Source organism: Pongo abelii, chromosome 14 (assembly GCF_028885655.2).
Source record: "Pongo abelii isolate AG06213 chromosome 14, NHGRI_mPonAbe1-v2.0_pri, whole genome shotgun sequence".
In the NCBI taxonomy this organism is placed as follows: domain Eukaryota; kingdom Metazoa; phylum Chordata; class Mammalia; order Primates; family Hominidae; genus Pongo; species Pongo abelii.
This window is the reverse complement of record NC_071999.2, coordinates 57,958,224-57,973,218: the sequence shown is the minus strand read 5'-3', so window position 1 is coordinate 57,973,218 and position 14,995 is coordinate 57,958,224. Positions and strand designations below refer to the sequence as shown.

Here is a 14,995-nt window from a genome sequence, read left to right as displayed (position 1 = left end):
AGCATTGTATTATAATTGCCTACAGTATTCAGTACAGTCACAGGCTGTACAGGTTTGTAGCCTGGCAATAGGCTATATCACATAGCCTGAGTGTGTAGTTGGCTACACCCTCTAGGTTTGTGTAAGTATACAATGATGTTCACCAATGTTAAAATCACCTAACGATGCATTTATCAGAACATGTCCCTGTCTTTAGCTGACCTATGGCTGTATTTTGATCTAGAACAGTGGTTCTAAATGGAGGGAGGGTGGTAGTGGTGGTGATTTTGTCCTGGTTCTCATAACTGGGGGGTGGGTGAGTGCTATCGGCATCTAAAGACCAAGGACGCTGCTAAACATTCTATCAAGAATATGGGTCTAGCCTTGAGAAGACACGTCCTGTGTCAACATCTTTACTTCGAAGCTCCTCATCACTACAAGTCCGAGCACTAGACGGCTCATCTATGTTTTAGTTGAGCCTTTAAGCCACCAGCCTAACATTCACAGCTTCCATTTTATTTTGCTTGTTATGCACATACTATATCATTGATGAGGAATAAAATTTGTGTGAGTGTTGGTTTGAGGGTGCCTGTTATTGTTCCTTATAATTAATGTGGTCTTGTAAAGAATTAATCTGGTTCATGTTTCTGCCAGTCTCTCAAAACCTGTGATTATAACTATGGCCAGACTATTTGAAATAAGTACGTTTACTTTGCAACATACTACTATTTTCAATATATGTTTCAAAGTAAATGTAACAGGGTTCATTGAGCCTGGAGTGATTGTAAAGACATATAAAGTACTTTGGAGCTAGACCCAACTAGACTCAAATCTAACTTCAGTACTTAGTGGGCAAATCACTTAATTTCTTTAACCCTTAGTTTCCTGTAAACTGGGGGTAATGATATTGAGCTTACAAGATTATCATAAAGACTAGAGATAATGTACATTAAGTGCCTAGCTAATGGAGGCCCTATGAATTATAGAAATTAATAGAGAAACAGTAATTTCAGCGTTTTCCAATCTGACCTTTTAATTTATTATATTTCACTACATAAAATATGGCTCAATCAATGTTATTTCTTTATGGGTTGCCTTAATGTCTCCTAGGCTGCCTCAACCTTCCCGTGCATGAGGATCTACTAGCAAATGTGTCATATTAAATAACTTATGCCAAAGACCATAAGCCTCCAGAGAAAGAGAAAATCCTGAGCTGCCTTTTGTGCCATCCCTTTCCTAAGTATAGTCACAAAAGGATATACCATAAACAACAGAAAAGTATAAAATGCTTTCAGCATCTTATGCAGAGGCAGCTCCCTGTCTTCTCTGTGCACTGACAGATAATGAGTCAATGTAAGGCAGTCAAAAACCTTTTCTACTGGCCTGTCCTAAACGGACATTCTCCCAGGCCCCCGGATAAATGACGATTTTCAAGGCAACCTAGGGACAGCTGTAATAACTCACTTGGAAATTCGAAAGCCCTCAGCTAAAGAGATAACTTTGGATTTGAAGGCATTACTACTGCATCTCTTCCTGCACCTACCTTGGAGGATGCTAACAGCATGGCCAAGAGGAAAGAGAGTTGGGATGATTTTGAAGACTCGAATTCTGATCTGGCTTAACCAGCCAAGAGAGGAATGACCTTGGGCAAGTCTCCTTACCTTTATGAACTGCAGTTTTTCTGTCTCTAAAATGGGAGAGACAACACCTGGCCTATCTGCCTTAAAGGGTTACTTGAGAGGAGAATAGAACTGGAAGCATTTGAAAAAGCACAAACAAACTGCTACGATTATTGTTGTTATTATCACCTGTCACACTAAATCGATTATATAAATCCTAGCTAGCAGATAAACCTTTTTCTTAGGCCACAATCACAGTTTTTTGGGGATCAGAGCAGCCACCGACACATTCAGAACTAAAACTTTCCCACCTATTCTGCACTTCTTCCCTACCTGTCATTAGCAAAGCAGATGTTACCAGCCTCCCGTACGGTACTGGAATTAAATGTCCCATATTCACAAACCTGGCAAGCCACACATACTCCCTGGAGCGCATAAGGTTTCAAACTGCCCTTCACACTGCTGCCAGCAAAGACAACATGTAAATCAGTAGTTTCCACTATTTCAAAGCAAATGACTCTAACTGAAAAGATCTTTACCTAGGATTTTCCTCTACTTGTTATGTTTTTATGCATAACTTCTTATCTGTACTTGATTATGCTGGAATAAGGCTATGAATATTAATGGTTAGAATTTATAATTTAGTGGTGTGCCTTTTCCACTGATTAATTCAAGGACATTTTATTTCTTAAGCAGCTAGGTTTCTAGAGTAGTCAAACACATTTTCCTGGACACTCATTTAAACTTAGAATATTTATCTACCAATTCAGGCTGAAAGTAGGGTCTCAGCCTCGTCATAATTTTTGTTTTAAAGGATAACTATGTTGGATGTTGAGGTGGCAAAGCTTAAATTTCTTAGGAAAACTTATTCTGAATCTTGCAGTAAAGCCAGAGCTCCTTGTAAATTAATGGAGTTGTATTAAATAACGCATAATGTGATTATAGCCTAGCTTGGACTTCACCTGTGCAGAAAATAGGAACTTTTCTAATTGATTTTTAACTTGGGCTGAAAAGGTGGAAGGGGTCAAAACCAGAACGCCAAGTCACATTGCTCCAGCCAGCCCAGAGAAAGGCAAACCCTTTAAGATAACTTCCTCTGGCTAAAGAAAAAAACAGTAATCAGGGTTCAAGTCAGTGTTTTTACTAAGGCTGAGAAACCTGTTAGTCTTGATTCAAATTCCCAGGGAAGCCTTCAATTTTTGTCTAATATTGGACACATCAAAGGTAATGTTCCTGCTGAGACAATAGAAGATAACTATCAAGAAAGAGAGATGGAGGGTGAGGATGGAAGTGGGGATGGTTAAAGGGTAAAAAATAAAAGTAGTTAGAATAAATAAGACCTAGTATTCAACAGCACAACAGGGTGACTACAGTCCATAATAATTTCATTGTACATTTTAAAATAAGTAAAAGAGTCTAATTGGATGGTTTGTAACACAAAGGATAAATGCTTGAGGGGATGGACACTCCATTTTCCATGATGTGATTATTATGCATTGCATGCCTGTCTCAGGGTATCTCATGTACCCCATTAATACATACACCTACTATACACCAAAAAAAATTAAGATTAAAAATAAAGAGACTACAACCTTGGGTTTCACTTGGAGAAAATAGAAAAAAATAAAAGAGACTACAACTTACTGTCACAAAAAAAGAGAGTGAGGGAGAGAGAGAAGGAAGTGAGCAATTTGTAAAGATAAAAAAGGGTTAAAGAAAAGAGAGAGGGAGGGAGGAGGATGAGAGGGAGAGGATTTGAAGGAGTGGAAGTGGAGGAAGAGGAAAAGAAGGAGGGAAAAAAAGATCATCTAAAAGTAATAAAATACCCAAAAATGTCCCCCCAAAAAAGAATTAACCAGGAAAGGAAAAGAGAGATTAGAAGGGATGAATAAGGTCAAGGATTGAGGCAAGAGAAATAAGAAACTAAAGGATGCAGGAATGGAATAGAAATAGAAGAAAAGGAAAAAGAGAAGGGAGATAGAATAGAACTAAAGGGGATAGAGGAGAAGAAAGAAAAGAAAGCAAAGCTTGAGGAAAGATCTAGAAGACCAAAAGGAAGAAGCAGCATCAAAACAAAATAAAAATTGCAGGTTGGGGTTTGCAAGGAGAGCTCAAGGCTTCTTTCCAACTGCATAAGTACCACAATACTATAGTGAGTTTATCCACGGCGTGAACAATCTGAACCCCACTTTCTTCCTGTGCTCTCATTTTCCCTGCCTTAATAAGAACTCCATTGGTGTCCTATAAAATAAATACTAAAATCACCATAGAATAAAAACGCGATGGCTTTGATACAGTGAAGAATTGTTGTTTATAAAATCCTAAATTAAAACACTTTTTGTTTTGTTTCTCTTTATCAAGATATTGCTTGAAAAGAAAATGCTTACTTTAGAAAGCTCTTTCTCAAACTTCTGAGAAAGAACCTGAGCTGTGAATTCCAAGCGTTCCATTCTGTCCACGGGAAAGGTGGTGTCTGGCAGGGAAACAGAGCACTGGCAGGTCCCGCGGTCATCCACAGAGCCGGTGAAATTGGAAAACAACTGTAAATAATAACAAGTTGAACATCAGTAACAAGCTGGAATCTGAGCTTTTGGCAACTGGAGCGACAGAAATTGGCTTATCGAGAGTACTTACAGGCAAGTAAGTGGAGTCCAATACATAAATGAATAGAATCATAGAAACAAGCTAAAACAGCTTTGTTTTCACAGGTGGGGACCACCCAGCGTTTAGCCACATCGCCACTGGTTGCACGAAAACCACTATGCCAGCAGACTTTACCTAAAGGAAGATTCTCCATTCTGGAGCCCTTTTTTTTTTTTTTTTTTTTTTTGAGACGGAGTCTCGCTCTGTCGCCCAGGCTGGAGTGCAGTGGCGCAATCTCGGCTCACTGCAAGCTCTGCCTCCCGGATTCACGCCATGCTCCTGCCTCACCCTCCCAAGTAGCTGGGACTACAGGCACCCGCCACCACGCCCGGCTAATTTTTTGTATTTTTAGTAGAGACGGGGTTTCACCGTCTTAGCCAGGGTGGTCTCGACCTCCTGACCTCGTGATCCACCCGCCTCGGCCTCCCAAAGTGCTGGGATTACAGCCCTGAGCCACTGCGCCCAGCCATTCTGGAGTCTTAAAGGAGAGTATTCCTATCTCTATGCAAGGAAAGGGAAATAAAGAAGCTATGAGAGTGCTAAGTTTGAATTTCAATTCTAGCCCTTGCTAGATGTGAAACCTTCTTAATTCTTAGTTCCTTCATCTGTAAAATGGAGATAACCTACTTCACAGGGTTGTCCTCAGTATTAACGGAGTAATGTGAGCCAAGTCCCTGGCGCAGAGTAGGTGATCCGAAAATGTCATGTTCTCTTTCCTTCTACTGCTCATTTTCTTTTCCTCACCTTCACCCCAACCCAATCCAATTCCTTTTCATCAGAATGAGGGAATCACCAAGGATGTGGGCTACAGTGAAAATATATGATGCAAATTCATATCCTCTCATCGCCTGGGAAATTGCAAATTAACATCCTTCAAAATGGGAACCAGCCATTTGTTAGAAACTGAATAGCGTACGAGCTTGAAGGTTTTGTGCAATTTTTTTTAATAAAAGTTTTTTTCCAGCTTACCATTTGCAGAAAAATTCATTTTAAAATATTTTATGTTTCTTTAAGATATTCAGACTCACACTTCAGTGCCACTGCATATTTTTAAATGACACATTTGAAAGATCCTGTTTTTCTTTTGTCCCCTTTGAACTTCCCCAAGAGGATCCCAGCACAATTAACATTTTTTTATTACTACTGTTGCCTTACAGAGTAACCCTTGGCAGCCAATTTGCTGTGCCTTTTAATGATCTCATCTGAAAGCCAACCCAAAGCTCACCTGTGGAACATCAGCCTGAAGGGACTTTTTATGAAACCTCTAAGGAGACAGCAATGGTCTTCAGAGCTAGAAGAGACTCTGGCCATGTCTCAAAGTTCAGGTCAGCCAGCTGCAGGTGGTGTCATGTGTCCTGTGCGTTTAATGGCCACCAACCTCCATGATGCCTGAACAAGCTGGGTCTAGATGCTTCTATAATGAAGACTTATTTTATCACTGGCCTCGGGGCCAATCAAGGCTTTTGCATCTAAGTTGTTTTTAATTTAAGTTTCAAGATGAGCAGAAAAAAAAAATGTGTGCATATCCAATCATATTTTTTGTTTATGTGTTTAGTCAAACTTTATTACCTTGGCCTCAATTTTCTTTTCCAATCACATCCCCACATGGGAAAGAGTTCAGGAGTAGAGAGGAGAAACAAGCAGATTTATGTCGAACATAGGGGTGGACAGCAGGGTTTGAATAGGGGAAGTGTCTTTGCCAGAGATGAATAAAGACTGGGTAAGATATACCAGGAACCTATCAGAAAGGCTGGCTTCCCTTGAAACCAGCTTTACTCATTTCTCCAAAGACAGAAAGACTCCAACTCAAGCATGCCAAGGCTTTTACAGAAAAGACCGACATATCAAGGACTTTTGAAGAAATAGCTTATTATAATAACTGTCTAGCAAAAAAAAAACTTGCATTGCATTTTAACAAGGTGAGTTTAATTAGCTGCACAAACAGGGTTGGGCCATTCTCAGAGTTCTCTGAAAAACTCTGCCAACTCAGAAAACAGTGGATATCATCAAGCAATCTCTAGACAGTCAACTAGGAAGCACTAGCTAACAACTTTTAGTCCTGAAGTTCACTTGAAAGACAGACAAATAATTATGAGCCCTGTTGACAGCCATTCCATCAGTTTCTACTGAACATCTCTGTCCCAATGCTGTGGACTTCCCCAGCTTCCATCCTGCTTATCATCAGCCCAGCATGCTCAGCTGACATGCTGACATCAAAATGGTCCATAAGTTTGATCAGTGTCTCCCATTAGAGATATTTCTGCTCCTCGCATTCAAAGACAATGAAGCTAATGGTGATGAGTCTCTCCCTGCGGTGAATGCCCAAACTCTCCATGAATGAAGCATGGGGGATGGGAGACAAAGACAAGCGCTTGTCCCCTTGGCCTTTGGAAGAATATGCGATTCCCCTTGTGTAGAGCAAATAGGACCCTGAGTACCCCACAAGACACCTTATATTGGTAGATTTTCCCTAAGCATGTGTTCAATTAACATTTACTGATGTCTACACTATGCCAGGCTCTGGCTTTAGGGAGACGATTAAGACTCAATTTCTGCCCAGGAATCAGGCCCACTGTTACTCTGAAAGCCCTACTTGTTTTTTCAAACCAGCCTCGTAGCCTGATGACAACAAAACATGTGACTCGTTGCAGTTCCAACTATACCAGTCACTCTGTGGAGCGGAGCATTGGGCCTTTTCCTAGTCTTGTGAATTGAGGACCCTGCAGAGGCCCCTCCTCAGGAGGGAGACATCTGAGGCAAAGAGTACTGTGAGTGCCTACAGCAGAAGGTACAACTCACATTTAAGGTTGCAATTGGCTCTAATTAGTAGCCAAGGCTAAGTGTCAGCAAAGATTCAAGGTATAAAATAATGGTACTCAACATTTTCAAAGTACAGAAAATGATATGTTTGGAACTTACTCAATGACAGTTATAAAAGGGTTTTCTACCACCTTCCAAAGAGCTCATCAAGCTGACAGCCAGCCCCAGAAAATTAGGTTGATAGTGAAATTGACTCCTAGTCCACTATAAAAAAAAGTTGGAGTTGTGATACTGACTCACTAGGGAGAGATAAGTAAAAAGGAAAATTAAAACCTCTAAGTCCAATTTAACTATCATGTCTCATCTACTTTTAAATATTTGTCTTTTTACCAGACAATAGGCATTCTGGATTTCTCTGTTTCTTGATCTATGTTTTATTTTCTATTATTATAGCTGATAATCTTACCCAAATTCTGGTTTCTGACTGGTGATGGAGCTTCATAATAAATTATTATTGTTAACCTCAGTCCAAAAAAGAGTGCTAGCCAATTCTGATCATCCCTAGAAATCATTGAGTATCACAGAATAAAATTATGTATCTGATTTCTGACTGCAAAGAATTCTTGTGCCTACTTATGATTCCCAAGCCTCCCTCCTCTAAAAAATAATAAATTTTCATCTATACTCATTGGAAATATAGAAACCTATATGTACAGACATGATAAAGAGAATGGACAGACTAATTTTGAGCTATATAACTTGCTAGCTTAGTGACTTAAAACTAATGACTTCACCTTGATAAGCCTGTTTTCACATCTCTAAAATGGGACTATTAATTTTACCTACATCTTAAGGTTAAATAAGATAATATAGGCCAGGTGCGGTGGCTCATGCCTGTAATCCCAGCACTTTGGGAGGCTGAGGCAGGCAGATCATGAGGTCAGGAGTTCGAGACCAGCCTGACCAACAGGGTGAAACTCCATCTCTACTAAAAATACAAAAATCAGTCGGGCGTGGTGGCGGGCGCCTGTAATCCCAGCTACTCAGGAGGCTGAGGCGGGACAATCACTTGAACCCGGTAGGCGGAGGTTGCAGTGAGCCGAGATCGTGCCACTGCACTCCAGCCTGAGTGACAGAATGAGACTCTGTCTCAAAAAACAAACAAACAACAACAACAAAAAAAAGATATATGTTATGTACTTAACCTAGTCCTGGCATTTATTAGACACACAGTAAATGCTATTGCTGCTGTTTCTATCTAGGCCCTATCCAAACCATTTGTTAATTATCACATTTTTAATATCTGTAATTTCTGATAGTCAAAATAAAACAAATAAAAGCCTTTTCCTCCCCCTTCTCCCATTTGCCCTTCCATTCAGGCATGATAATGTAAGCAGCTACCTGACTTGTGAGGAAAGATCCTAGAGGCTTAGAGAGAGAAGCTTTGGCCCAGGTAAGACTCCCCCATCCCAAGTTATACCCTAGCAAGAATAGCCTAGGAGGTTTGCAGAGTGGGGTTCCCGCAGAAAGGCACAGAGTGAAATGAATAACTGCTTCTTACCTCCTAACCTCTCATGCCCTCCAGCCTATTCTCCTTTCTTTAAAGGAGATCCAAAGAGGACTCATCCCCCACGGAACTGGGCTTACTATGCCTTCAATGCACTTAGCCTAGCTGTACCAGCCTCTCTGTAATGCATGAATTTTGGTTTTGTTTGTTTGTTGCTACTATTGTTTGGAGCTGGAAATGGCCCTGAAGATTCCCTGTAAAGAAGACTGCAGAGAATGAACACTCCCCCAGGCAAATGTCCACTTGTAATAACACTTTGCTAAGGACCAGTAACTCCCCCCTTATTTCTGACACCCATCTCCTTTACAAACCAGGCCAAGAGAAATGGTCATGGCTTCAACTAGGGCACTGCGGCTCTCACTCCCTCGAGGGCTCCTGTTCACCATTCTGGGACCCTGCCAGGCAGCAAAACAACTGGACAAACTTTCCCAGAGCTGCAACTCACAGAGTCTTTCCCTAACAGTTCCCATCTTGGACTGTATATTAGAATCACCTGGGGAGAGGTTTTTTAAAATATTTGATTTGTATACATCTATGCAGGATGTTTTTAAGTACAGAACCCAGGCATTTGTACTTTTAGAGTCCCCCTGGCCACTCATCCTAATGTGCAGCCAGATTTGAGAATTCCTCTAAAAAACAGATATTCTCAAAAGTCCCAGCTGGAGAACTGAGATGTTGTCTCTCTTGCTAACAATTTAATTATTTTACTGAGGCTTTAATTCATTTCCAGGGCACCTATGGTTAACAAAATAAGTCATAAATCTTTTAGAGTTCCCAGGTCTAGCCATCCATGAAATTGTATTCAGGTACCCAAAAGCAAGAGGAAGGGAATAAATGCAGCTCATTCAGATTCTGAGGCCTCCTCACCTGGGACACAGAACCTCCGCTGCCTGAGCTGCGGCTGGAGCTGGAGCCCGACCTGGAGCTGGAGCTGAAGCTGGAGCTGGAGTCAACACCTGGGAAAGAGCTGAAGCCAGGGCTAGGAATTGGAGGTCCCACATCCCCCAAATCCCCTGCAGCTTGGCCAAGGAAGAACGGAAGGGCTAGGAGAAATGAGAGGCCGGGCCTCATCTTGTCCTCTTAGCTGGAGCCGCTGGCTCTGCACAGAGCCCAGGGGCTTCTTATAGTGCCCAGTGGTGATTTCCCCATGGCCAGCATCTAGGAAAAGAGGGAGTGGCCAGGGAACATGTGACCTGCCCCAGGAGGGTCAGGACACCCAGGAATCTGAGTCATGGCCCATACCTTGTCAGTGGGGCCCACTCTGTGAGCTGCCCTTGGATCCAGATATCCGCTGCCAAACATTGACTCAAATGTGCTTTGTAAAGCCCAATATTTGGTTTCCCACTTGGTACTTCCTTGAAAGAGATGAGATTAAAGTAGTCTTTGTGGATGAGACAGAGTTTGGAGGCTCCAGGGAGGAAAAGCAACCCTCAATCCTTTGCCTCGCAGCACTTCTAGTGTTCTCCCCCATTTTACTGAATACTACTTTTCACAGACAGTTAGGGAACTCGCCTTAGGGACTGTGGCTCTCCTCCAGGAGCGACTGAGCTTCCCTCTTCAGTTCCTACTGCCCAAGTTGTCATTGACCTGTTCCTTACACTGACTGTTTCTAGACAAAGTTGTCTAACAACCCCACTCTAAAGGAAAGACCAGCAATGTTTTGTTCCCTTGCCAACCAGGTAGGACTCTGCCCTATCAAGCACTCACCGCTGTATGCTTCATGTAGGGAAGAGAAAACACCCAAATAAACAAAGGGATCCCAATGACCCAGTGCCCGCTCTCCCAGGCCAGGGCACTGCCCCAAACCCAGTCAAGGAGGACCCCAGGAGCAGTTTCTCTCTCCAGAAAACTTTGACCTCTATTGCCCTTGAGCTTCTTGTGAGCCAGCCAGGCATTCAAGATCTCAAGCTTATTCTTCATTAAACTGAGAAATAAGATGCATTTTCTCTTGCTCAGCAGCCCTGACCCTGGGCTCCAGGATCCATTTGCCCTGCTCAACATTTCACACACCTTTGTGACCTCTGCCTTCTTCCCTGGAGAATGAAAAAGGTGTTAGTCTCGGTATTAAGACCCAGCTCTGGGCCGGGGGCTCACACCTGTAATCCCAGCACTTTGGGAGGTCAAAGTGGGAGGATGGCTTGAGCTCAAGAGTTGGAGACCAGCCTGGGCAACATGGTGAGACCCTGTGTCTACAAAAAATGAAAAAAATAGCCAAGTGTGGTGGTATGCACCTGTAGTCCCAGCTACTTGGGAGGCTGAGGTGGGAGGATCACCTGAGCCTGGGAGGTTGAGGCTGTGGTGAGCCATGTTCACACCACTGCACTGCAGCCTGGGAGACAGAGTAAGACTGTCTCAAAAAAACAAAAACAAACAAAAAAGCTTTGTCACAATGAGTTGGTGGCTTTGGGCATGTCATTTAGCCCCTCTAGGGTTGTAACAATTCCTAAATTGTTTGAATTAAATGAAATATTGTATGGGAAGTTGCTTATGACTTTTGACGTGCCATAAAAATGTCAGCTTTTTCATTGTTTGTTTAATTTCCTAAAGACTAGATCGATATGTGAGATTGCTGGGTTCAAAATAAGGAGAGAAGGTTCATGCCCCACTCTGTTCCCACACCACCCCACCCCTCCCCAGGAGCTCCAAACTCTCAGAATAAGCACAGTGCTAATGTGAGAAACAGGGTCTTATACCTCTGGTACACTATTCGAAACCGGGGTGGGGGGGAGGGGGAAGGGGGGACAGGAAAACCACAAATGGATGAATAGAGAGTGAAGAAGAACAGATAGGGAGAAATGTGGGCTGTAAAGCTCATTGTTCTCTGTGGGAAGCAATTCAGCCTTGGCCTCTTTGGTCAAATGTTCTAACCACTTAGATGCCCCAGTCCAAGGCAGGGAATGTATACCGAATGTGTGAGAATGAAAACTGGGAGACTGAATCCATTATTCTAAGATTGAATGCTATGAATATGGACATAAGGAGGAGAATATATCTCTACCTGCCATCACAATTCCCCTCTTCCTCCCGATTCCCACCAAAGCAAACGGCAAATCTGTTCTCATTTGCCAGTAGCCTCTGCATGTGGCTGTAATGAGCCTTACTTGTACCTTTTTTCAAGGAGCATGTTGGTGCCCTGTCAGAAAGAAAATCTCATTAACAGTGGTATAGCCTGTAGTCATGACTACCTTTAAGGGCTCCTATGGCCAATTCATTAGAAGACCCCTTACCAGAGGGGTGGCAATGCTGCAGAAATGGGACAGCAGTTCTCCCAAGCACAAATGTGCCTTAGCCAGGGAAGAACCACCACCCACTGTGCTCATAAGCTTCTTTGTTCTTGTATGGCTCCAGAGTTTCCAGAAGAAAACTTTAATCTATTTGGTACCCTCAAATGCACAAAAGCATTGGTGATGCCTCTGTAATAAGATTATTAATAATAATGAGATTATTAATAAAAATAGTTTGATCAGTTTCCCTGCAAATACCTTTGTCCTAAGAAACAAGCAGCCTCGTGGTTGTATGACAGACTCAAAGACAGGAACAAAATTATCAGAGCTGCAAAGCAAAGTGTATTATTTGTAAAAATGTGTTCTACCCTGGGATCCTTCTAGAGTAAGGGGTCACTGAAATTCACTTGAGTAATACAGCAATCTTCACTGACAGTTTGAAAGAAAGTTACTATTTATGCACTTCATTAGGGGACCTCCCCAAACCATACTTCTTAAACAGTTGCAACACACAAGGAAGACATCCGTGTGGATATAACTTTAATTTAATCCTCTTGTCATTAAAAATCAAACATACTGCTGCATTTTTGCAGGAGGGTATCTATGGGGTATCTGGTGTATACAAGGACAACAGAGGCTGTGTTTGGTCTACAGATTGGCAATAGAGGCTTTTCATATCAGTTGACTACATCGTCAACAACCCTCAAATTTCTATTAGCAATATCAATAATCGTGTATATAAGTATTAATCAGCTGACCCCATTTATTTACCCTGGAAATTGGTCCCTCGGTTAACAATGTGTGTTAGAGCCTACTCTGTGCAGAATATCAGGCCCTATGATGATAAGGAAAGAAGAATGCATAATTTTTTCTAATGAAAATGCCTTGTCACTTACGGAAGGCAGGCCACTTCAGGGAATATACTAGGAATAAACACAAATTGAACACAAAACCAGTTAAATGAATACTGAGAAATGACTGGATAGACTCCAGTGACCCAAGGTGGGTTGAAGTGTGAAGAATTTGCCAGGTGCTGAGCTTCTTAGGGATGGTGACCATGGCTTCATTGGTTTTCAATCTCCAGCACCTAGCCCAGTGCTTGGCATTTGGTGTCTAATAAACGTTTGTACACTGAGGAATATATTTAATAAATGACTGCATGCATGCATGAATGAGTGGATTGATTTAATAAGAATTGTGGAGGAAATTCTTAAATAACTATTGGAGAAAATACTTATTTTTTTTAAATTAGTGTTGAAGAAAAGGGAGTGATTTCCAAGCAAGAGAAATTGTACAAGTTAAAGAACATAGGCAACTCAAATTCTCTCCAGGGTCATGATTATGCCCTTGTACCTACAATCTCATGTAGCCCACTCTAGCAACTCAAACTTGGATTCAAGTTCTTAAGGTTATTCCTCAGCCTGACCTGAACCCCAAATCAACATTCTCACTCCCTAAGCATATCCTATATCAAGAACTACCTAAATTTTGCCATGTTATTGTGGTTTACAAGATCAAAACCCCCAATTACAGAATTTTCAGCCAAATACTTATGTTTTCAATCTGCATCAAAATCATTCCTGTTGACAAAATGCAGAACCAAACTAGTAAAAACGGCAACTAATGGAAAACAGGGCAAACTTCTATGCAAATGCAGAAAGGCAACAACAACTGAAGTGTTGAAAGGTAGCATATACTAATTTGGGGGGAAAAAGAGAAGCTTTATACCCTCCACAGAGAAAGTTTGGACTAATGAGCCATAACAGTGCCCAGAAGCATTTCCCCACCACCATCACAAGGGGTGAACGGACTCAGGAGACACCAAACTTCAGGTTTATCTCTGGATCCTACTAGATGGAATCTGCCCAGAGACCTAGAACCAGACTGCCCTCTAAATTCCTCTTGCCATCTCCCGACTAAGCATTGAAGCACACCTTCACTTCACCTCAACGTCAGTACCTGGGTTTTTCATATCCCATACCTCTTGGATATTGTAAATCACCCACGGGTTCCTCCAAGGCCAGGTCAGTTGGTTTCTGCAGCTAGAAGCAAAGAGCATCCTCGCCTTGCTCATCTGTCCCAATACAGAAGCCTTTGCCTGCCTCCCATCCAAACCACCTGAGTTACAGCACCTGGGTTCTGAGTGACACCTGTTGTCTCCATAGTTAGTTGCACATGTCTAACCTCCTACACCCCTAACTGTGAGAAAGAGGCAAACTCCTCCTGCACCTATGGGACACCGTCACCCAGAAATTTTAAGTACGACCGCTGCAACTATTTGAAGCATTTTCAAATTTAGTCATACCTTCTATTTTTCTGTTGCTGTTACTTCCCTGCCCGAATATTCTCAATCTCTGTGTTATGGACTGAATGTTTGTGTCTGCAAAATTCAAGGTTGAAATCTTAAGCCCTAAGTGATGGAATCAGGAGGTAGGGCCTTTGGAAGGTGATTAGCTCACGAGGGTGGAGCCCTTGTAAGGGAATTGGTGCTCTTATGAGAAGAATCTCAGGCAGCTTTTTTTGTCCTCTTTCCTCCATGTGAGGAAAAGCCGATACAGTCTGTAGCCTGGAAGAAGCCCCTCACTAGAACTTGGCCATGTTGACATCCTGATCTCAGAATTCCATGTTCCAGAACTATCTGAAGTAAAATTGTGTTGTTAATCAACTATGGCATTTTGTGACAGGAGCCCAAACTAAGATACCAGGCAAATGCTAAGCCCCAACTGGGTGTCAGAATTCTGCACTTAATACTTTGGGGCAAGTCAATGGAGTGAGAAGGGCAAAGAGTCCAAAGAGTCCACATTACTAAACAAAACTATTAAATCTACCAACCTCCTAGCTGAGTGACTGAGCGCAAAAGCACAGCATGACCTGAATTTTACAATATGGCAGCCCCTAGCCCTGTATGGCTATTGAACACTTGAAATGCAGCTAGTCCAAATTGAGATGTGTTTTAAGTAGAAAATATACACAGGATTTTTTTAATTTAGTGTAAAAGAAAAGAAGATAAAATACCTCATCAATAATTTTTATATTGATCACATGTTGAAATGGTAATATTTTAGATAGTTAAAATATTTTATTAAAATTAATTTCACTTGTCTCTTTTTTTTTTAATGTGGCTGCTACAGAAAAATTTTAATTCCATTTGTGGCTTCCATTATATTTCTATTGCAGAGTGCTACACAGAGCACATAGCACAA

At 41.8% G+C, this 14,995-nt stretch overlaps 1 protein-coding gene across 3 annotated transcripts in view; it reads right to left on the bottom strand.

The window, feature by feature from the left end:
* The window catches only part of OLFM4 (olfactomedin 4), a 147,355-nt gene that overhangs the window by 13,535 nt on the left and 118,825 nt on the right, over positions 1-14,995 (bottom strand). For 2 of the 3 annotated variants that reach the window (XM_054529076.2, XM_054529077.2), the window contains exon 2: positions 3,986-4,138. In XM_054529076.2, the coding sequence (XP_054385051.1) occupies positions 3,986-4,048 (63 nt within the window). In that variant the 5' untranslated portion in view covers positions 4,049-4,138. Of the gene's footprint in view, positions 1-3,985; positions 4,139-9,435; positions 11,272-14,995 lie in introns of those variants that run through there. The other variant, XM_002824312.3, reaches the window with a different exon arrangement.